Here is a 23,813-nt window from a genome sequence, read left to right as displayed (position 1 = left end):
AACACAAGTATTTTATATACAAGACTGCATTAGAAGAGAATAGTCTATTAACAAATATTCAAAATTTTTCTTTATTTCAGAACTGCCTTTATGTACAGACATCATAAAAAAATGCACATACACTGGAGATTTTCCAAGGAATTGGAGCTGGAAATAAAAGTTAAGGGCAACTAGGAGAACTGAAACTGTCCCCAAGAAATTCTGAGGATCACGCTTCCTTAAATGTCCTTGATAACCTCTTCAAGTTCTTCCTTTGTGAACATGTGGAAATTCTGGCCAGGCTGCACTGTGGCTAGCTGGAAAGAAAACAGAGAAGGGTTAATAAGCTCGGCTCGATCACCCTGCTTATAGCCCCAGCACGGTCAGGAGAAGTTGTTGGTGACGCAGCTGTTCATTAGGAACTAAGGGATCTGCTGTCCCAGGGATATCCTTTCCAGCAGCAGGTCCTAAAATAGCTGTCTGACTCCAAAATAAAAACCTTCTTGACCAAATTTTCTATTTTGAGGTTAACCCACCACATAATAGTTAACCAAATGCCTGGCATCACTGTCCCTTCTTGAGGTTACTTCAACAAGGATCACAAAAGCAGCAGCAAATTGGGGTCAGTAGTTTTTTCTGTTAAGGATTCCTTTAGAAATATATTAAAAGCATATTCACACACTTGCAAGTTGAGCTTGTGTATGTGACCTTGGTATACCTGCCCACTCTGTGCCTCAATTTCCATCAGTAAAATGGGGATAAAAGCACCTAACTCATAGGGTAGTTGTGAGGATTAAATGTGTCAATCCATGTAAAGTGCTTAGAACAGTGTCTAGAACATTGTAATAAGCACCACATAATTAACTATTATTGCTGGGTATTATTTTCTCTAAAACTGCCCATATGGTAACTTAATAAGAAAAACATTTGTTTTGTTTTTTTAAAAGGACTAGCGATGAAAAGATCTCATTAACGCTGACCATAGGAAATCAGTTGCGAGTAAAGATATTAGTAATAACCAGCAGTCCAGATCATAATGTATTTAAGCAATAAAAGACTAGGGTCAGAAGATGGTTAGTTTCAAATTTAACCAAACCACCAGGTTTTCCATCATCTCTGCTGACAACATAGTCCCATGTTTTAGGGTAATACTGAGGAATAGGTGCCACTTCACTTTTCCCTTTAGCTTTTGTGTTTAATTTGTTTGAAATGTCATTTCCTTATATTATCTTTTTTTAACTTTAAAATTAAACATAGTAGGGCATTTTTTGAGTAATATTCACCACTGATATTTAGTATAATTTGAAAACTGCCAAAATTAGCATAGCCCAGTTACATGATGTTTATTATTCTCTGCCTCAACTACAGGTAAAATTTAGAAGAAGACTACTACTGCACATCTTAAAACACCTGAAGATCTGGTCTGGGGACAGACTAAAAAAAATGTTCTCTCAAAGCCTGAAGTCTCCATTAGATTCTCCTAAAAGATCTATCCAATTACACGAAATATCAGAAGAGTCCCAAACATATTTGTAAAATATATGTAAAATAATTTAGTGATGTCCATATAGACCATGAGTTCTATTCCAAGGAAATTAAAATATATAAATGCTTTTCTTAAGGACATGAGGACAGAGAGATACAAAGTCAATAAACCAGAGAAGAGTGAGAGCCTACAGTTTTTTGTCAAGTCACCCATGGCTCACAGGCTAGTCCTCCCAAACCACTACAGGGGCTAAAAACCAGAAACTGGGCAACTCTGAATTAGAACAGTCCTATAGAACCAGGCTGCAAATCAATACTAATAGGACTTAAACCAAATACTGCCTTCAGGAAGGTACCCATCACTAGATGAGTAAAAATAACCCCTTGCCATTTACTTACATAATGAATATGAAAGCTACTTTTCCATTTAACTCATTTTACTTTCTTTTTTTAAATATACATTTATTTATTTATTATTATTATTTTTGGCTGTGTTGGGTCTTCCTTGCTGCGCGCGCGCTTTCTCTAGTTGCGGTGAGCGGGGGCTACTCTTCATTGCGGTGCACGGGCTTCTCATTGCGGTGGCTTCTCTTGCTGCAGAGCACGGGCTCTAGGCGCGCGGGCTTCAGTAGTTGTGGCACTCAGGCTCAGTAGTTGTGGCTTGCGGGCTCTAGAGCACAGGACCAGTAGTTGTGGCGCACGGGCTTAGTTGCTCCGTGGCATACAGGATCTTCCTGGACCAGGGATCTAACCTGTGTCCCCTGCATTGGCAGGCGGATTCTTAACCACTGCGACACCAGGGAAGTCCTCACTTTACTTTCAAAAAACCTCTGTGAGGCAGGTAAAACAGATATTTTCTTTTATTGATTTGATCAATAATTAATTGCTAAGCACCTGTGTACTAGTTACAGCTGTACGAGGCACTAAAGATCCAAAGGTGAAGAAAGTCTGTCTTATTTACTAAGAGCGCTAGACACCAAATGCTTTTAATGTCAGGTAAGTGTTACAACAGAGCCAAGCATACATAAAGGCACAAAGGAGTAATCTAGGGGGAGTCCAGGAAGGCTTCAAGGAGAAGCAATCTTTGAGTTGTGTCTTAAAGCACTACAAGAATGGGTCAGTCAAGGAGCAGAGGGCAGACTGAATATGCAAATGCATAAATGTACAAAACAAGATGATGTATTTGCAAAACTGAAAGTAATTCCGAATGACTAGAGCAGAGGTTGCATATGTGATGAGATGAAATGGAGAGGTAGCAGGAGTTCAGAGCTCAGAGAGAGATAGTGTATTAAAGTGGTAAAAAGTACAGGACCCCAAATCAGACCTAGTTTCAAACTGTGACTCCACCATTTACCAATGCTGTTACTTTGGGCAAGGTCTTGCCTTCTCAAAGCCTCAGTTTCCTCCTCTGTAAAATGGAAGTAGGAATACCTATCTCATAAGGCTATTGTGAGGATTAAAAGATAATTACATGTAAAATTAGCAAGGTACCTAACGGGTTAAACATATGCCTTAAGAAGTAGTGAATTACTGTGACATGAAAAGAAGTTTGGAATTTATCTTGCAGACAGTTAAGAGTCAGAAAAGACTTTTTACAAATGGAGGACAATTGAGATTAGATATGCAATTTAGAAAATCCACTTCAGTAGCACAATGGAAGGGGAAATGGAATGAAAAGGAGGAGGGCAAGGCTAGAGGCAGGAAGACTAACTAGGATATCTGAAAACATACAAGGCAGGAGAAAAATGAGGGCCTGAACAAGAGAAGGCCCTGGGAATAGGCATGAAGAAGAGGCACTGATATGAGTTATTTAAGGAGGCAAAGACACAAATCGGTGAAGGCAGAGGGAGGTCAGAGTCTTCCAGGTTTCTGCTGTGAATGACAGGTTCACTGAAGGTGTCATCAACCAGAATTAGAAATAAGGGAAGAGGAAATGGTTTTCAGGAAAAATGATGAGTTTAGTTTTACAACTGTCAAAAATTTGTGGTGTCTGCTTCAGAAAAGGTCATATAAGAAGTCTTGGGCTTCCCAGGTGGCGCAGTGGTTGAGAGTCTGCCTGCCGATGCAGGGGACGCGGGTTCGTGCCCCAGTCCGGGAAGGTCCCGCGTGCCGCGGAGCGGCTGGGCCCGTGAGCCATGGCCGCTGAGCCTGTGCGTCCGGAGCCTGTGCTCCGCAACGGGAGAGGCCACAACAGTGAGAGGCCCGCGTACCGCAAAAGAAAAAAAAAGAAGTCTTAAAAATGACCATGAAATCTGATAAAGAGGAGTTATCTTTGCAAGGGGCAGTCTCAGGGAAATAATAACAGAAACCAATGGCAGTGATTGAGAAATAAATGAGAGGCGAGGCAGTGAAGACAATGAATACAGATTCATCATCTAGCAATTAAAGGTTAAAAGAGACGATAAATGGAATAGCAATAAAATGTAACAAACTCCTGAATTTCAAAATTATTAAGTGAAAGAAGTGAGACACAAAAAGAATACACACTGTAAGATCCATTTATAAGAAACTCTAGAACATGCAAAACAAATCTATAGTGACAAAAAGCAGATCGGTGGAAGGAAGTGACTAAAAAGGGGCATGAGGGGGGCTTCCCTGGTGGCGCAGTGGTTGAGAGTCCGCCTGCCGATGCAGGGGACACGGGTTCGTGCCCCGGTCCGGGAAGATCCCACGTGCCACGTTGCGGCTGGGCCCGTGAGCCATGGCCGCTGAGCCTGTGCGTTCGGAGCCTGTGCTCCACAGCGGGAGAGGCCACAACAGTGAGAGGCCCGCGTACGGCAAAAAAGGGCGGGGGCATGAGGGAACTTTTGGGGATGACAGAAACGTTCTGTATCTTGTGGTTGCGGATACAAGGGTTATACCTTTGTCAAAATTCACTGAACTGTAAACTTAAAACAGGCGCACACTACAGTATGTACATTATGCCTCAATGAAGTTGATCTTTAAAAAAAAAAGGATACTGGGTAGAGAGAGGGGTTGACAAAGGTGGGTTTTGTTTTTCTATTTCTCTAAAGAAAGATGCAACTTGGAGATTTTCCCTTTTTGAGGGGAAGTGGCTGTTGAGGAGAGGCTGGTGACGCAAGGGACAACTGGCAGAGCAGGGACCTCAAAGAGACAGAGGAGGATGGGCTCTAGAGCAGTGGCTCCCAAATGCCTGACCTTCTTAGACTGACCATCAGAGTCACCCAAGGAGATTTCAAAAATAGAGATTTCTGATGGACAGCCAAAGACTGATGGACAGCCAGGTTTGGAAACCATGAGTTAGAGCTTGGAAAAGTGGAAGTGCCCCTGTTTTAAAGGAAAGAAAACTCTAGTCAGGGATTAATGATACAGTGTGGATGAGACACACACCTGATGCTCTCTTCAAAGCAACACTGTAGTTGCACTGAAACTGAATGAGCTAAAAAATACCTTTGAAGTTTTAGTTGAACCAAGCAGGCCTTAGAACCTTCACTGTGAAATCAAAAGAGCTACATGTGAATTACTCTGAGGTAGCAAGGAGATAGTCTTAGTGGAAATGCCAAGACCCTATCTCATTCAGTACCATAGAAAACAAAGCACAAAAGGAACTGACAAAATCCCTCCTAAGGGTCAATATGGGCTATCGTTGCATTTTTTGTGCCTCATCATCTCAGAGACTGGCATGAAGGGGAAGCATTTTCAAATCTTTGCTGAGAAGGTGAAAAAACAACTATTTATGAAGTAAGTTTTCCATTTCCATTCCATAACCCCCTCTCCCCATGACTGCTAAAGAAGCAAGACAAACACCCCTCCCGCAGCCCCAACCTCTCTCCAACTCTTCTCAGACCTTCCCACCATTAGGCCAGCCCCTTGTTCTGGCGCCCAGTTTTGCCCATTTCACTGCAGCCTATGGAACCGGGCTCTGTTGGTGACAGATTGACAAACAATACTCTCCAGTACTCTCTCCATTCTTCTGCCCAGAAACAGTCAATCCTCTGCCAGAGATTTATCCAAATATACATTTTCTCAATCTATGCTGAGCATAGCTGAAAAGTATCCTGGTAAGTGCTGATTGGTTTAACTACTCATTTGTGATTCCAGCTTCAGTTGGCCTTTAAAAATTTTTTAATTAAAATATAATATACATACATACCATGCCTCCAAGGGTAACCAGTATCCTGACTTTTTACAACTTGTTTTGTGATTTCAGCTTCAGCTAGCGTATTTTAATGTGACCCAGAAATCCTTTTACTCATCCCTGTCTTCCCTTTTCCCTATCCATAATGACTTTTCCAAATATTTCCCATTCTTCTTAATTTCACTGTTGCATTCACCCACCCTCAGCAGATGATCTAACAATCACCAGGGAAATATAACACCTCTCTCCCAATTCACCTCCAAACCTGCCTTAACTTTACTCATCATTACCTCCCATCCTCCTGTCTACTCTTAGGATCCTAAATAAGGGCATTCAGAATCTGGTCCACGTCTCCCCAGTGTCATCTCCCTATCTTACATACATCTCACACTCCAGCATTCAGATAAATCCCTCAGAGTTCCCTTTTACGCACAATGTTATTTTACATGTCCTGTTCCCTCTTCCTGGAATACCATTCTCTTCCCTTCTCCAAACTTCACCTCTTCCGGTAAGCTTTCCTAACGCCCCAGTATAAGTTATATGTTCCTGTGTCAATCCATTCATATTGCTATTACAGAAGTATCAACCTAAGATGTTATTATCTGTATGTCCTCTATACTACTTAATGGGAACTGGATTTTCTGTGTCTGTATCCCTGGCATCCACATAGTACCTGGCATGTAATGGGTATTCAGTATAATGCTGAATCAATTCTACTTTTCAAAACCAACTCCTTCATTTGTACCATGCCTTCTCTCTTCTAGAACTTTTCCATTATTATCTAACTTCCACTTTTAATTCTTTTAACATTTTTCTATCCACTACTTGCTTCTCAGACTATAAAAGTATTTTCAAGTCTTTCCCCATCCTTAAAAAGACAAAAATCCTTTTCTTTAATGCTGCCTGCTGCTGACATTAATTACTTCTTGAGAAGGCAGCATATTCTTGTTTTGTCCACTTCATCACTCCCTTTTATTCTTTAACTCACCAAATTCTGGCTTCTGCCGTTACCACATTACTAAATTTGCTTATTCACAGGATAATAACTTCTTAAGAACTGAGCATACAGAAATGTTACTATCTTGACCTTCAGCAATGAGAGCTATATCTGAATAAAACAGAAAAATACCTCTATGTTAGTTGCATTCAGCTTCTCCTCCATTACTTGTTTGAGGATTATGAGTGAAGATTTGATGGCTTCTTTCAGTGTCATAGACTTGAAACAAAGAGGGTAAGAAGAGTAGCCATTAATTGTACATAATGCCTCCTTCCTTCAAAGATTCCCCCTATCTCTCCCTGAAGAAATGATTTACCAAATATTAATAAATCAAACATCTCAATAAGTACAGTGCATTACAAGTATCTCCAGAATTCAGGTAAATGATAAATAAGAAGAGTACCTTTATTCAGAGAAAAAAAAAGTCTTATTTTGAACCAGAACAAAGTTACCAACTTTAATATGGTAAGTGATCTTTGAAGAAGGGGAAAGAGTTAGACTTCTCTAGTTATTGTCTTTTGATTTAGAAGCAAGATAATATTGATGATATCCTGTGAATAATTCCCAAATGATCTAGAAGGTAGCCCAATGGTTTAGAAAATCTGCTCTTTGCTTACCCCATTTTGTACCTAATTTTCTGCACACGTAAAAGCAATACTAGGAGAGGTAGATGTAAGCAGACATCCCTGTATGAACCACCTGAATGACAAGTAGGGCAGCCTTCAGCCACTACAATGAGTTACCCCAAACCAAGTCTTCCCATCCCACAAAGATAAAAAGTACCAAATGCCCACTTGCTTGGAGAGCCAGACTAGGAAATATAAACTGCTAAGTAAAGCTGTGAAGATAAAGGATAAACAAATTGTGGTACATCTATACCATGGTATACCACTCATCAATAAAAAGAAACTATTGAAATGTGCAAAAATACAAACATATCTCAAAAACAGTACGTTGAACAAAAAAAGGCAGACATGAAAATACAAACTGTATGATTCTATTCATAGAAAGACCAGACAAAACTAATCTACAACGGTAAATGTGCCTGAAAGGGGGGAAGAGACTGACTGGAGAGGAGGCAAGCATTTTGGGGCACGGTGATGGAAGTTTGCTATATATATATATATGTATCTATTTTAAAGTATTTATTTATTTGGCCACGTCGGGTCTTAGCTGTGGCATGCAGGATCTTTTAGCTGCGGCCTGTGGGATCTAGTTCCCTGACCACAGCTCGAACCGGGGCCCCCTGCATTGGGACCATGGAGTCTTAACTGCTGGACCACCAGGTAAGTCCCTATATTTTAAGTGCTGGTTACAAGGGTGTATACAATTGTCAAAACTCATAGAACTGAACTCTTAGGTCTGTGCATTTTATTGTATATAAATTATACCCTGATTTAAAAAAAAGATAATAGAAGTAGTGAGAATGCTTAATTACCTTGTGGTAAACTTCTTGCAAGGAGCTCTGGGCACCCTCTGAAGCAGAGCCAATTGCTCGAGCATCACACTGTACAAAGGTTCCAGATGGGTCCATATGAAACCTGCAAAACCACCAAAAAGAAGAGGATTAAAATGCTTAAGAACGGTGGCATTTTATGTAACAAACATCTCACTAAAAAATATAAATGCTTGGCCCTGCAGCCAGGAAATACCGAGGCACAGATCCAAAAGATGTTCTATGGCTGGAGAAACCAGATCTTTTAAAAAGTGTTTAAGAAAACTAATAATAATTTCTTCAGGGATTTAGAAGGGAAGTATATATAAGAATACTTTATATATAGAGTATATATAAATATGACACTTATGTATGCCTATCTAAATACTATTTGAGGATAGGGATCAAATCAATATTCCAAAGCAAGGCTCTAAAACACATTTTGACTACAGCAACAAAGTTACTTCTAACTTCTTTCCAGAAATAGCACTGATTCCAATAGAGGAGTTCTTCATAAAATCCCCAAATTTGTTTTGTGTAAGCAGCACAGAATCAATGAACTTTATAGAATTAGAAGCCCTTCATTTTTACAACTCTACAATAATCTTCTCACTTGATTTAAACAACCAGTCCCATCCCAAATGAAAATAATTCTCCCAAAAAGGAAGCAGGAAAAAAATGGCCAAATGGTACTTACAGCTGGGGTCCTTTTTCATCAACTCCTCCAAATAACAGTGCTACTCCAAAGGGACGAGACTAGAACCAAAAAGCAGGAGGTATTAAGATAAATAGCTACGAGGTAGGGGGGTGAGAAGAGACAGGAAAGACATGTTCCAAGGACAAATGTCATCAGTTCCACAGGACAGCAAGAAAGCTTGGCACAAGCATCAAACTCACCATGGCACCTGGATCTGCATCTTCTTCTCCAAACTGTAGAGCCAGATTTGACACAGCCTGAGTCACACTCTCCACTGTCATGGTCTCATTGTAGGTGAACCAGTGGTTCTAAAAGAAGAGCAAAGCATGGTCTACCTTTCGTAAGAATGGCATTAAAAGTAGTCCACCATCTCACCACACACATCCCTTTGAACTGTGGTTAGAAACTGAATGCTCAAGCTCTGGTGTGTTTTCCTTAACACTAAACTCAAATGCTCAGGACTGCATGAGAGGAAGAGAAATAGCTCTGGAAATAAAGTTATACCAAAAGGACTCTAAGCAATGACGACTTTTCAAGGGAGAGGATTGCTCCCTTGAAAAACAGAGTTAACCCTTCAGAGCACCAAATCTAGTCTTTTCACAAAGTGAAGGCTAATAGCTGAGTGCTGCTTTCCCTCAAAGGCCCTATCTTATCACTCTGCTGGAGTTTAAATTAAATGACTTATTCTTACATAAGTACTGACAGCAAACCTGCAAATAAGCACAAAAAATTTTTTTACCAATCAGATATTTTTTTCCTACCAGTCTACTACTCTCCAGGCAGCAGAAGCTCAGTTTAAAAAAAAAAAAATCAGTATTCCTAACCAGCATTTATCACCTGGTACATATCATTACTCACTACAGGAGAGCTGTCATTTGCAAGCCTAGCTGCAAAGGCAGTTGGGGTGAGAATTCCTTTAGCTATTTCTACCTCTTGCTATGGTGCTCCCACAGAAAGTCAATTAGGGAACAGAATGCAGTGCAATGCTTGCTTTATATAAGGCAAGTCAAAAAGAAGCAAGAGACTGTCAGCACTATTTACCAGGGCTTCCTCAAAGCTGCAATGGTTGGATGGCTAGACTCCAAGCCTCAGAAAGTTGTAACTAGGGATTCTACCCAAAATCACTCCCAAGAGCTACATCTGATATTAACACAGATACCTGCAGTACAGCCCAGGCAGTTATATCATCACTAAACAAAGAACACAAGCATCATGGTAAAAAGGAGAGATGATGCTAATTTTACCTGTGTCTCCACTCTGGCTTTATCAATTAAAGTCTTAGCATCAGCAATTAGCCCACTCATGGCACAACCTGCAATGTAAAAGCAACAGTGACCCGGTAGCCAAATCCTTGTAGAACTCTTTCATCCACTCAGGAAATACTGAAATTCTGGAGTGAAACCATGGCAGCCATTCAGCAATCCCATAGCAATATACCTAAGAGATTAGATGGGAAATTATCTGCACTGAACACAAGTATAATTATATCACTAACAAATAAAAACCATTCATAATGACACAGAAGTCCAGCTATTAAGGTAGGAGACAGAAAAGAGCAGCTAATCAAACATGAATTTCCACACTTTACATCCTCAAGCATTCCTTCAGCACTCTTTGGTAGCCCATGATGCACTTTCAAACTAAGCAAGCACTAACAGTCCAACAGGAGAAACAAGGGAAAAAAAATAACTATCTCACTATGAGCTACAATGGAAGACCCTAGGAGAAAATCAAGTCTTTTCACTTTCTGACCCAACACAAATTAGTTATATGAGAGATGGCCCAAGATGCCAAGATTATGGCTGTGACTTTACACGTCATGACCCAAATCTAAATTTCCAGCCTGGGTCTCACTCCCACATTTCAGACCTATAAAGCCAAATGACTCCCTTAATATATCTACTTGGATAGAACACAGACTCAACTCATTTCCCTTCTAGGCTCCATCTTTTTCCCTGGTCCTCACAACCAACTGAATCCCAAATTCTATCAATCGCTGTCTGATTAGCCTGTCTGGCATTAGTCCTTACCTCTCCGTTTTCTGGCCACCACCTTGGTTAAGCCTTCATCATCTCTTTATTTGGACTATTAAAAAAATTTCTGACCTGGTCTCCCTGCCTCCAGTCTCAGCCCCCTTCACTGTACCTTCAACACTACTATCAGAATGGTCTTTCTCAAATCCTAATCTGATCATATTTCCTCAGTGCTTAAAACCTTGGCAATGCAAAAGGATCAAGTTCAAGCTCTTTAGTTTGGTAAAAAGGACTTCCACTGTTTGATGCCAGACTCATTTCTTGCCACATTCCACCTGCCAGTCATGCCAAACTGCGTGTGCCAGGGTATTTTATATTTTACACCACCACAGCTTTGCTCTTTTCTATTCCCTCTGACCAGAAGGCTCTCCCCTGCTACACCCAGGCACTTATTCACTTGGTAAACACTTCCTTATCTTTTAGAATTCAGTTCAGCTCAAGCATCACCTTTATGGAATCCTTTTCTGAAAACCTCACTACCACTGGCCCCAGGGAAAACTAATTGTTTCCTCCGTTGTACCCCTACTAAGCATATACTACAGCCTTTCTTAATACCCACTTCACTTAATTGCATTGACTTATTTACATATCTACCTCTGTTATTAAACTGTATGCTCCTGGAACACAAGGGGACTATGTCTCATTCCTTTCTGTGCCCCTGGTGTCTAGCACAAAGTCTGGCACATAATAGGTTCTCAATTTGTTGAACGAAGTGACACTGACCTACCTCCAAAAGGTAGATGGCTTCAGATAAAGTAGATACAATGTTCTAATCTTAAAAGACTAAATCTCAGTTTCTATATCTATGAAAGAGATAATGTCAAGTTCCCTGAGTCACTATGGCATTTGATTCTGACGCCCTCAAGCAATTATTTTACCAATGTTTCAGTAATTAGATGACTAGATAGGTTAAGTAAATGTGGGCAGTCAACTAAAATGCCATGCTATAAATAGGTAGAACTACTCATCATGCTACAATGATGCCAGAAGCCACGGCAGGGGAATTTAACAGGGACCCAAAAAAAAGGGAGGAAGGGAAGGTGAGGGGAGATAGATTGAAATGAAAAATCTGAAAACAGAGGAAGAGTACTGAGCTGGGTCAAAGTCTATCATCCTTATACTCTCTGCACCTTAGTTACTCTGAAGATCTTTAAGAACTTCTCTTTCCTTAGTGGACACCCCTACCTTCCCACACAATCCTCTGCTCCAGGTAGCCCCCTAATGTTATGCATCGATGAAGACCCAGCCATCAAAGGGAACTGGCCTATGATTCAACCTTCACATATTTCAATAACCATCACATTTGCTAAGTATAAATGTGAGGGAGAAAGGAACGTCTGGGAGTAGGTGAATCCTATAACTGCTTCCTACTGCCTATATTATGCACAGTGGCCTACTACCTGGAAAATGATAACTAACAAGGGATAAGATGTTCACATAATGAACCTCCCTTGTAACATCAAAGAAGACTAATTAACCCAGGCAAGATCCTACAGAACAGCCTTCTCCTACTCCTTACCTATGTGAGCATCAATCTCTACAATTTTCTCAATGCTGCTGGGCTCCATGAGTGGAGAGGTAATTCTCTTCTCCACAGCTAGGCACACACCCTCTGATGTCTGGATCCCAATGGCTGTAGAACCAAGCTAAAGAGAAACAGGTTATGGTTATCATATAGAAGTCAAAGAACAGTCTCACATACTCACCAGGAATCTCTCTGTATATCTTCACATGATAGACGCTTCAATCAGCCATATCTAGTACACAGAGAAAATAAGGAGCACCCTAATAATGTACTATTCCTGTCAATGGCAAGAGCACTGATTTACAGAATTTTGTGCTTCTAAAGGGGAAGTTCAATAAAGGTCTTGAAAATGTCTGGAAAATGATCAACTCTAATGCCAGTTTTTTGGAGAGGGGCAGATTCTAAAGTTCTAAACATAGTGGGCAAAAAGTAATACAACTCTAATGTTTTTTTCTGGACTTGGTATCTTTTTACCTCTGCTACCTTGATCTATCCCAAAAGGTGATATCCCTCAAATCTATGTGAACTCCAGAAAAGTAATTTACTTAAAAAAAAAGAAAAAAAAAAAAGAAAGAAAAAAGAAAAGAAAAAGAAACACCACCACCAACATAAAAATATCTTTCAAGGTCACTAACAGTCTACAATATAGCTTCATTTCATCTCTCCATCTCCATGTCACCATCCTCATCACCCACCCCTTTGTCTCAGTTTCCTTATCTACAAAATGGGGATAATAATAACAATACCTACGCATCAAGAGGGGTAAACACACATACATAAAATGCTTAAAATGGTAAATTGCACATAATAAATGAGCAACAAATGTTAGCTATTTTTTTATATGCCAAGATTACTTCAATAGCCTCCTACTTAGTCTCCCCATCTTTAATCTCTCTCTCCCAATGTATCTTTCATGTTATGGCCCGACTGATACAGTAAAATGCTATTTTCATTATACTTCTCCTTCTCTAAAGAACTAATACCTCTCTATACTGCCTGTAACATAAAATCCAAGTAAGCTCCCAGAGTCCTCAAAACCTAATCCTACTTTACTCTTCCAACTTTATTATTTATCACTCTCCAGCAAAATCCCTCAGGTAGAGCCAAATCCATTTTCTCATGCCATAGTATCCGCTACCCTCATTCTGCCCATGCCGTCACACCTAGAATACGCTCCTCCCTTTGCCTATCCAAACTCCACCCATCATTCATAAAGCCTTCCATGACTATATGTGCTCTCTCCTCTAAATAATCACTATATTTACTTACAGTAAATCACTATACTTACTTAGTTCTACAAAGCAATGACTATCAGTGTGAGCATCATATTCCTGGAGTCTGTTATGGCAAAGTAGTCCAAAGAATTTCATCAATCACTGCGCATAACATGCTTAAAACGCATGCAGACTGAATGATCATGTCTCATACGTATACATATTATTTTTCAAATGTGTAAAGTTGTGACTTTATTTAGAAGTGTTGTTAAATATATATACCTGCTTTTCACTGTATATTTTCTTAATGGTACATGCATAACTACAGGAGCTAAAATGTCGAAGAATTTTATGTCAAAAATGAGTGCTCTTACTTCTACGTAAAGGTGTAGACTGAATGCATACATTAGCTCTACTCCTTCTCCAAGCCTGAGAACAGGAGATTAAAAGGCTTAAGCGGGGACTGGATAAGTCCACTAGGACAAAGAGAATGGACAAAGACACAGACACAAAATTTTAAAGAAAGAAGATGGGTTAGTGATTACTCACTTAGCAAACCTGAGAAATCCAAATCCTAAGCCAGTAGTAAAGAAAGTCAAGAAACAACCTGACTTCTATCATAGGACCCCCCCAAAAAGGGAATGGTGGCAACAAGGACCTCTGGAAATAGAAACAGAACAGCTAAAAATTATAAAATTGTTCAACGTTTGCTTAAGAGACAGATTTCCAGATCTCTTACCCTATGTTGTAAAGCTAGATGACGGCCCCCACTCCCACTCCTGTAGAAGACTCTGGAGAGAGTAAAACAGAGGGTCTCTAGATTGGGGGATGCCACCATCGAAGGCAGAGTACTACAGGAAAACAGGGGAATTAAGTAGAAATTGACAAGTTTAATGTTAAGAACCCCAGCCTTCTTTCCCTGCTCAGCTCTCAGAAGCGAGCAGGCAGAAGCACCTTCCAGGCATGAAATAAGAGACAGTTTTCTCTAGAGCAGTAGTTTTCAAATTTTCTGACCCAAATCTACATTAAGAAATATACTTTAGGGCTTCCCTGGTGGCGTAGTGGTTGAGAGTCCACCTGCCGATGCAGGGGACACGGGTTCGTGCCCCGGTCCGGGAGGATCCCACATGCCACGGAGCGGCTGGGCCCGTGAGCCATGGCCGCTGGGCCTGTGCGTCCAGAGCCTGTGCTCCGCAACGGGAGGGGCCACAACAGTAAGAGGCCCGTGTACCGCAAAAAAAAAAAAAAAAAAAAAAAAGAAATATACTTTATATCATGACCAAAATACACAAACAGATACAAAGAAATAAATGTAATAGAAACAAAGTTTCATGAAGAAAAGAAAACACTCACCAATACTATGAGCAAGGCATTCTGAGATCTACTGCTCCAGTCTACGTCAAAAAGAAATGCTCCCATGACCTACTAAATTGATTCAGTGCCCACTAATGGGTCAAGATCTGTAGTTTAAAAATATATATCTCTAAAGAAACTAGCTTGTTCAAGGGGAAAAAGAAATCTAAAGAAAAAAATTTTTTTTAGTCCTTGAGAAAGGTATTTTCATCCATAAAACAAGAGGACACTAATAAGAAAAAGGAAAAAAACAAAAAAGCTTGGAAATTGAAAATACTTTCTTACGAAATCATTGGAGAACGAGTTCTACCAAATTGAAGGAATACATCAAAAAAGAAAATGACTTGCGATCTAACGCAAGAGGGAGTTAAACAGAGTTCCTAGGATGATGATGGTAGAAGAGCCTAAGTATACAGCTGCGCAGCAGGCCCAGAGAACCAGTCCAGATTAGAGCTGGTCAAAGGCTCAAAGATTTCTTTAATAATCTTTTACAGGATACTTAATGTGCCTGAGTGTTTTGAGAGGATATACATAACTTGGAGAGACCCTGGGGATGAATTATTGATATTTACATACTAAATTAGGCAAATTTTTTAAAGAGAATTATAAACTCCCAGGAAAACACTATTGTGCAGAAACAGAAAAATGGCTCAGGTATGAAAAGCATTTACGTAGTCTTACCAATAGAAATGTTGACTAATGATCTAACAAGATTATGATAGATATGATATACATTGAGAGGGTTGCCCTATCTCTACCCCAGTAGGAAACTGTATCTGTGTGTCACTGGGGGCAGAAATCGTCATCCTTCATAATGAAAAGTCTGTGGATAATACCTAGGTGAAAAAAATGTAAGTCTGTGTTCCCATCTTAGAGATATGGAAGTAAATGCCAAGAAAATTAGCTAAAAGACTTTAAAATGTTGCATCTGAGAAGCTGAAGATAAAGAGGGGGCAGGCTCAGGGATTTCTGCTTTCGTTACAAGGTTTATAAAACGATTTTACCTTCTGACTAAAACTACATGCACGTATGCCTTAAAAATACAGTTGACCCTTGAACAATACAAGTTTGAACTGTGCAGGTCCACTTACATGTGGATTTTTTTTTTCAATAGTAATACAACAGTACTGATCTGTGGTTGGTTGAATGGGTGAATGAGGAACCACAGATATGGAGGGCCAACTATATCAATATATTATAGGGCAATTTTAGGCTGCTTGGAGGATCGGTGTCCTTAACCCTTGCCCTGTTCAAGGGTCAATTGTAAAATAAAAAAGTCAGAAACCACTGTCAGAGAATTTAATTTGGCACTTAGTTGTCCTCTAATTGTTTTATGTATAGTGTATTGATCTTGAATCTCCAACTGAACAGAGAAGAACAGAATTCATACCTACTTTTAAATTTTATTTATTTATTTATTTGCTTATTTATTTATTGCTGCATTGGGTCTTCGTTGCTGCGCGCGGGCTTTCTCTAGTTGCGGCGAACGGGGGCTACTCTTCGTTGCAGTGTGTGGGCTTCTCATTGCGGTGGCTTCTCTTGCCGTGGATCATGGGCTCTAGGTTCATGGGCTTCAGTAGTTGTGGCACATGGGCTTCAATACTTGTGACTCACAGGTTCCAGAGCACAGGCTCAGTAGTTGTGGCTCACGGGCTTAGTTGCTCTGCGGCATGTGGGATCTTCCTGGACCAGGGCTCGAACCCAAGTCCCCTGCATTGGCAGGCGTATTCTTAACCACTGCACCACCAGGGAAGTCCCCATACCTACCTTAAAACTTTATCTAGCAGGGTTATTCTCAACCGGGGGCCATTTTACCACCTAGGGGACAACTGACAAAGTCTGGAGACATTTCTGGCTGTCACAACTGGAGGAGTGAGTGCTACTGGCATCTAATGGGTAGAGGCCAGGGATGCTGCTCAACAGTCTGCAATGCACAGGTCTGTCCCCCACAACAAAGAATTATCCATTCTAAAATGTCAATAGTCCCTGTAATTATTTTGTGGAGGAAGTTCTCATAGCACAAGAAAAAATTTTCAACTTGTTCAATTTGGCCTCCAACTTAAATAGCTTTCTAGGACTTCCCTGGAGGCGCAGTAGTTAAGAATCTGCCTGTCAGTGCAGGGGACACGGGTTCGAGCCCTGGTCCGGGAAGATCCCACATGCCGCGGAGCAACTAAGCCCATGCGCCACACTGAGCCTGCGCTCTAGAGCCCGCAAGCCACAACTACTGAGCCCACATGCCACAACTACTGAAACCCGTGCACCTAGAGACTGAGCACCACAACGAAGAGTAGCCCCCGCTCACCGCAACTAGAGAAAGCCCGCGCGCAGCAACGAAGACCCAATGCAGTCAAAAATCAATCAATCAATCAATTAATTAAAAAATAGATTTCTATGCTTCTACTCCAAAAAAGTGTCAATATTTTGAGACAGGCTATTTTACAAAATATATCAAAATCAAGATAATTTTCTCTTGTACATTACATTTATCCCCAGACATTTCAATATTATGATTCTGACTAAACTCCACCCCCACCCTGGGTTGGGACCGGGGAGACGGAGAAGGGAAGAAAGGGAACATCTGAACTGACTATGTATTATTTATTTAATATAATTCACTAGCATAGTAACCAATATCCAGATGCTCAGAATAATACAATAATTTTGACACTGTCACAGATTTCCATTTCTTCCCCCAAACCTACTCTAAAAGGCATTCTGCCCCCACCTCAGCTGGCTATATCTCACCCATGCCATCCATACAGCACCTCTACGTGATAATTTCTATTTGTCAGTCATTTTTAGAAATTTCTCCAGCTCCTTTCATACTACTAAATCCTTATAGTTATCAAATTGCTTTCACATTGGCTAAGTTGCCAAGACAACAACAGGTTGTTTCAACACCCAAGAGTATGAATTTTTACACAGGTTAAGCAGCATACATTAATGGCACTACTCCATCCTAGCTCAAACTAGGGCTACAGAGATCAGATACCATCTCGTTATCTCTAAGCAACATGGAAATTACTAGCACTAAGGGGCTTAAGGAGAACCCAAAAAACTGAGAATTACTCTTCGCTTGCACATCTGGATAGAACTATTATCTTAGCTGAGCCTCAAAATAAATGCTACAGCTTGGAATTGTGATAATCTCAGACTTCATAGTAACATATGGTTTAAATATAGGGCACACATGATGAGAAATAGAAAACAGGCACTTTTTGTAGCTGGCCCATCGTTTTCTGCCGACTATCTACAACAATGCTTCCACCTTCACTCCTATGTCTTCAACTAAGAATCTTCTTTGCCCTTTCCAGATTCTCACACAACGATTTCCCCCAATACACTCTTTCTAGAAGAGGTAACTTAGAGGGAAACACAATAGTTCTCTTCAAATATGTGAGGAATTGCCTTATGAAAGAGGTTTAAACATCCTGTATGGTTCAAGGGCAAAACTAGGGCCAACTGAAGGAAACTTCAGGAAGCTAGACTTTCAATTCAATATAAGGATAAATTTCTAAACCATTATGAACTATTTCCAAATAGAATGAGCTATCTAGTGAGAAAATATTCTGTCACTAGATCTATAAAAACAGAAGCTGTTTGGGGATGTAGAGGTGATTGAAACAGAGTGAAGAGTTGGACTAGATCAGTGATTCTCAACCCTTGCTAGACACTAAGAATCACTGAGGTAGTCCTTAAAAATACTGATGCCTGGACCTTATCCTAAATGACCTAATTTAGATCTAAAGCAGAATTTAGATTATCCATAATCCAGCAAATAGAAGATCCCACATAACTAACTTTAGTATAAATAGCTTATTTTCTAACTAATTTTTTGAATACTGGTTTGAACTATTCGATTTTGTTGTTAGATTACAGGACACATCTCTTATTCAGACCCAAAAATGTCTAGTACAAATTGACAAATTTACCAACAAGAATACAGGTGATCAGTTAAATGATTTGTTCAAGATGATAAAATATCTCCCAGGTGCTAACTCAGGAATTCTAGACCCCTTTCTTTATAGCCAAGAAGATTATAAACACAAACATGTCCTTCCAAGCCCACTAAGAAAAAGCTACTTACATAACTATGAAGCAGTTATTTGTTTAAAAAGTTCCAAAGTAGTTGTTAGGAATGGGATTGAAATTGTTATACAAATGGTTAATTGTGCCCAACAGTGTAAATCAACTATACTTCAATAAAAAAATAAAATTAAAAAGAAGGTTAACTGTGGTTGATTAAAGGGAGATAAAGAACATTTTCTAAAGGAACAGGTAAAACACATTTACTCCAAATGTTCTGCCAGCGAAGTACTAAGTTGCCATGAAACTTCAAAAACTACCCCACTTGATACTATACCTTGATAGCCTCAATGGCATATTCCACTTGAAATAATCTTCCCTCAGGAGAAAAAGTATTCACACCCCTATAATTAAAAAAAAGAAAAAGGTATTAAAATTGTCAAAAAATAAGCATAGAGACACTAAAGTCAAGTTCCTTGACATCTAGCTCAGATGGCTACATGATGTGCACACTGCCTTTATGCTCCTTTACCCACAACAATCTGTAGCTATTTTTTGGTACATTAACAGTTTTTCAAGAGAATGGAACCTATACATAGAACATCTCTGCCCCACTCCCATAATATCTTCAAACTGATCAAATGAAACCAGGTGACTTTCTGCCTCAATCCTGAATCAATTTGGAATCCCTCTGGTAAATTCATGCCCCCAAACTATCAGGCAATTCCTAAGAAAATGTGCATTTATCCTTATCCTCTTCCCATTATGTGAATTTGATGTTAATATCTTACTTTTTAGTAAAAGTCAGCCACAGGGACATTTCTCTATTTATTTGTATGAATTAGTATTGTTATCTGAACAACAGACTGAGATCTGCTGCAGTTCCTAAAGCCTAACCTAGTTAATTCATTCAATACATTATACAGGCCAGACTGCTCTTCTCCCTTAAACAATTCCCAACCTTTCCTTGCTCATCTGTTAGAAATCCCTTTGGAGAAGAGGCATCACGGTCTTAGCTATAAAAGCTTTCCGCACACAGTGGACACTTTAAGAATATTTGAACAAATGAATGAAAATAGTTGTGCTCCTTGGTTTATGGAGTCTGGAGTTTATAACGTGTAAGATGATATAGAGCAGTGTTTTCAAATTTGTTTTATCAAAACCTCTTTTTTGTTTGTTTGTTTTTTTGTTTTTGCGGTACGCGGGCCTCTCACTGTTGTGGCCTCTCCTGCCGTGGAGCACAGGCTCCGGACACGCAGCCTCAGCGGCCATGGCTCACGGGCCCAGCCGCTCCGCGGCATGTGGGATCCTCCCTGACCCGGGCACGAACCCGTGTCCCCTGCATCGGCAGGCGGACTCCCAACCACTGCGCCACCTGGGAAGCCCCAAAACCTCTTTTTTTTTTAAAAGAAATATTACAGATAATAATACAAGTTGACATTTACTGAATATGTACTATATGCCTGGCACTGTTACAAACCTTTAAATGACAACACACTTAATTCTCAAAACGATCCCATGAAATAGTATTCTAAAGCGATACTATTTTAGAGATGAGGAAGTTGAGACACAAAGAGGTTGAGTAATTTGCCCAAAGTCACTCAGCATATAAGAGGCAGAACTGGAATGAGAATTTAGGCAATCTAAGACCAAGCTTTCAACCATCAGGAGTCAAAAGAGAATCTCACCATTCCAGCCTCCTACTTTCCCCAGAGGTACTATCACTAATGTCATTTAAAAGGAAATTTAGGACTCTAAGAAACAGCTTTTAAAAATCACTGAGAGGAAAGTCCGAGGGCAGAAGACCTGGGATTAAATTCTAGTTCTGCCACTTACTAACTTTAATTCGCTCAAATGAAAAAAAAAAAATCTATCCTGCCTCTGTCATAATACAATTGGTATTGAATTGCACAGATTATGAAAGCACTTTGTAAAGTGTAAAGTACTATGTGAATACGAATACAGTATTTTCACCCTAATTCAGGAACTTCATCCTGTTGAGGTATTACTAAGTCTTCCCTAATGTGGGCTCTGCTCTTGGCCCTGTTTTCAAACTTTCTCCGGGTTATTTCATTTATGTCAAGCACTAACTACTTCCAAATCTCTATTACCAGTTTGACCTCTTTCCTGATTAATCTGAAAGCCTCCTGAGCATTTCCATTTGGATATCCCATTAGTACCAAACACTTGACATTTTCCAGTCTGAAATATCCAGTCACCCTTGCAAAATCAGCTACATCTCCTGCCATTCCTACTTCATTTTTATTTTAAAACACCTCGCATCTCCCAGTTCCCCAAACTATAAAGTTCTGAATGATCTGACTCACTCCTCCCCTTTTCCCATAATTAACCATATGCCAAGTCATATCAATTCAAATCAGTCCCCCCCCACGCCTCCCCCCCACAGTAACTCAACACTCCCTTCCATTCTCAATGCCCTCATTACCTTTCACCTAAGTATTTTAATAGCCTCCTAACTGGTATTGATTCTCTTTCCTCTAATCCAGTCAATTAGTCTCTATACAACACAATTATGATTATGTAACTTCTTAAAATGATAATTTATGCCACACAGATGCCTACAAAATAAGACCCAAACTTCTCAACCTCATATTAAAAACCATCCAGTATCTAGCACCATAGTGTTTTCCCAGATCTCCCCCCATTCCCATATGTGTATCATATGTGCCAGCAGACTAGAATTTTCACAAACACCAACTATGTATGCTTTCCCACTGCCCCTCCTTTGTTCATCCTATATTCTCTGCCTCAAAACTATTCACTCTCGGGCTCCCCTGGTGGCGCAGTGGTTGAGAGTCCGCCTGCCGATGCAGGGGACACAGGTTCGTGCCCCAGTCCGGGAAGATCCCACATGCTGTGGAGCGGCTAGGCCCGTGAGCCATGGCCGCTGAGCCTGCGTGTCCGGAGCCTGTGCTCCGCAATGGGAGAGGCCACAACAGTGAGAGGCCCGCGTAACGCAAATAAATAAATAAAACTATTCACTCTCACTCTCCATATTTATTAAAACCTTACATCTAAGACTCAATTTATTTTTTTAAATTTATTTATTTATTTAGGCTGTGCTTGGTCTTATTTGCAGCAAGTGGGATCTTCATTGCCGAATGCGGGCTCTTGGTTGCGGCATGCATGTGGGGTCTAGTTCCCTGATCAGGAATCGAACCCGGGCCCCCTGCATTGGGAGCACGGAGTCTTAGCCACTGAAACACCAGGGAAGTCCCTAAGGCTCAGTTTAAATATCAGCTCCTTTTGAAGTTTTCCATAATACCCTAATATTGAATGCAATCTCTCTCATCAAACTCCCATAGTGTTGATCTGAGCTTCTCTAATGACATGAACACATTTCTGAATTATACTATAGTTACTTTAGTAAATAGTTCTTTAAAAGACAGTCTCCCATATGAGAAAAAGGATCATGACATTGTTCACTGCCATATGACAAGCATTCAAGTACCTTAGCTAAGTGAATAAAAAAGGACTGTTTTAGGCATTCTTTAGGAAGATACAAAATGAGTAACACAAAGCAGTTAATAAAGATGTTAAGTAAATGATCACAAAAACCTTAATAAAGGCTTTCTGATAAGAATAACAATTTCCATCATACACACCCCTTACTCAAAATTATATCACCCACAGATGATTCTCTTCAATGCTCTGGAAGCTAAATATTGACTAACAAAGTCATTTTATAGGACAGTAGGAAAAGGAGTCCGTTTTTTTTTTTTTTTTAAGGAGTCAGTCTTAAAACCTCACATACATTTTCTATGAGTCAGTAAAAGGATTTTTTTCTTAAAGTGGTAGTTCTAACTGATAAAACTTTTGACAGGTTCAACATATACTTGACAAGAAATGCAGCTTCTCAAGCCATCTAGTACAAAGAAAACATCTGCCTTTCCTGGTTTTAAAATTTAAAAAAACAATAGCTATGTGAAACGTAACTGATCAAAAGAGAAACTGAAAGTAAAAATGTCTACAGCATAAGTATGTACAATTTAATATTACTTAACTTTTCCAAGCTCTGAAAGATTTTTTGTTTTATACAAATACAACAATCTCACAGCTTTGATTTCAAAAACAGATCTGGCTTCAACACACATTTAAAGTAACTTGCTTTAAACTGTTCAAAAAGTCAGAAAAGCCTGGGTCTAGTTGAATCAGCATGATGACAAAACTCTTGAGAACACTCTAAACTCCACTTCCCATAAAATCAGACTCCATACACTATATCTGGGCAAAGCTGAGACTTCCTTCGCGCTTCTGCAGAAACTATACATCACATCACGCCCCATTACACCGCAATTAAAGGAATGGCTGCTCTATTCCCACAGCTAAGAAACGGAAAACGAGGTTGTCCTCCTAGAAGGAAAAGGGAGCTGATATGATCAAACCCATTAAGTGATCTCTAATTGCTTTTTCTTCCAGGCACACGTTTACATTTTTAAAAAGGCAGTCACACTCAGCACAAAAAAATGAAGGGGAGAAGGGGTGACTCCTGGCCTTTCCCAGGTTAAAGGTCGGAGTCGCGGCGCACCAGCCTTCTTTCCCCAAGCACAAAGCGGAGCTTCACGCTTCCGCACCGACTTCGGACACAGCAGTGACTCAGCGGTAGGACAAGTGCGGCCGACAGGCGCAACTCTAGCCTGGGGAATCACAGCGGGCGGCTGGGGAAGGCGAGAGATCCCCGGGCCGGGCCAGACTCGGGATCCTGGGGCGCCCCCATGACACGGCAGAACCCAGGCCCAGACCGGGCCCCGGGCCCGCCGACCCGTAACTTCCACCCCATTTCCCCCAGCCACACAGACCTGTCGTACTCAGACCGGGTGAGAAACATGGTAAGGGCAGGAGAAAACGGCAGCGGCCACTCGGGGATTCTGAGGGCCAAGACGAGTCCACCTGCACCCAACTCACCCACACCGCCACACAGCCAAGTCTCCGTTACCAACTGCGCG

General features: G+C 40.4%; 1 protein-coding gene across 1 annotated transcript; it reads right to left on the bottom strand.

The window, feature by feature from the left end:
• Positions 1 to 52: 52 nt before the first annotated feature.
• PSMA5 (proteasome 20S subunit alpha 5) lies at positions 53 to 23,796 on the bottom strand. Its single transcript, XM_081225947.1, has 9 exons — positions 23,667 to 23,796; positions 19,184 to 19,250; positions 12,245 to 12,371; positions 9,937 to 10,004; positions 8,893 to 9,000; positions 8,693 to 8,751; positions 7,999 to 8,101; positions 6,693 to 6,779; positions 53 to 296 (listed from the first exon to the last, which is right to left on the bottom strand). The coding sequence occupies exons 1-9, from the start codon at positions 23,693 to 23,695 to the stop codon at positions 219 to 221; spliced, it is 726 nt and encodes a 241-aa protein (XP_081082073.1). The 5' UTR covers positions 23,696 to 23,796; the 3' UTR covers positions 53 to 218.
• Positions 23,797 to 23,813: the final 17 nt, after the last annotated feature.

The sequence above is a fragment of the Mesoplodon bidens genome (assembly GCF_964165515.1).
Source record: "Mesoplodon bidens genome assembly, chromosome: 2".
In the NCBI taxonomy this organism is placed as follows: domain Eukaryota; kingdom Metazoa; phylum Chordata; class Mammalia; order Artiodactyla; family Ziphiidae; genus Mesoplodon; species Mesoplodon bidens.
This window is presented reverse-complemented; position numbering and strand designations above follow the sequence as displayed.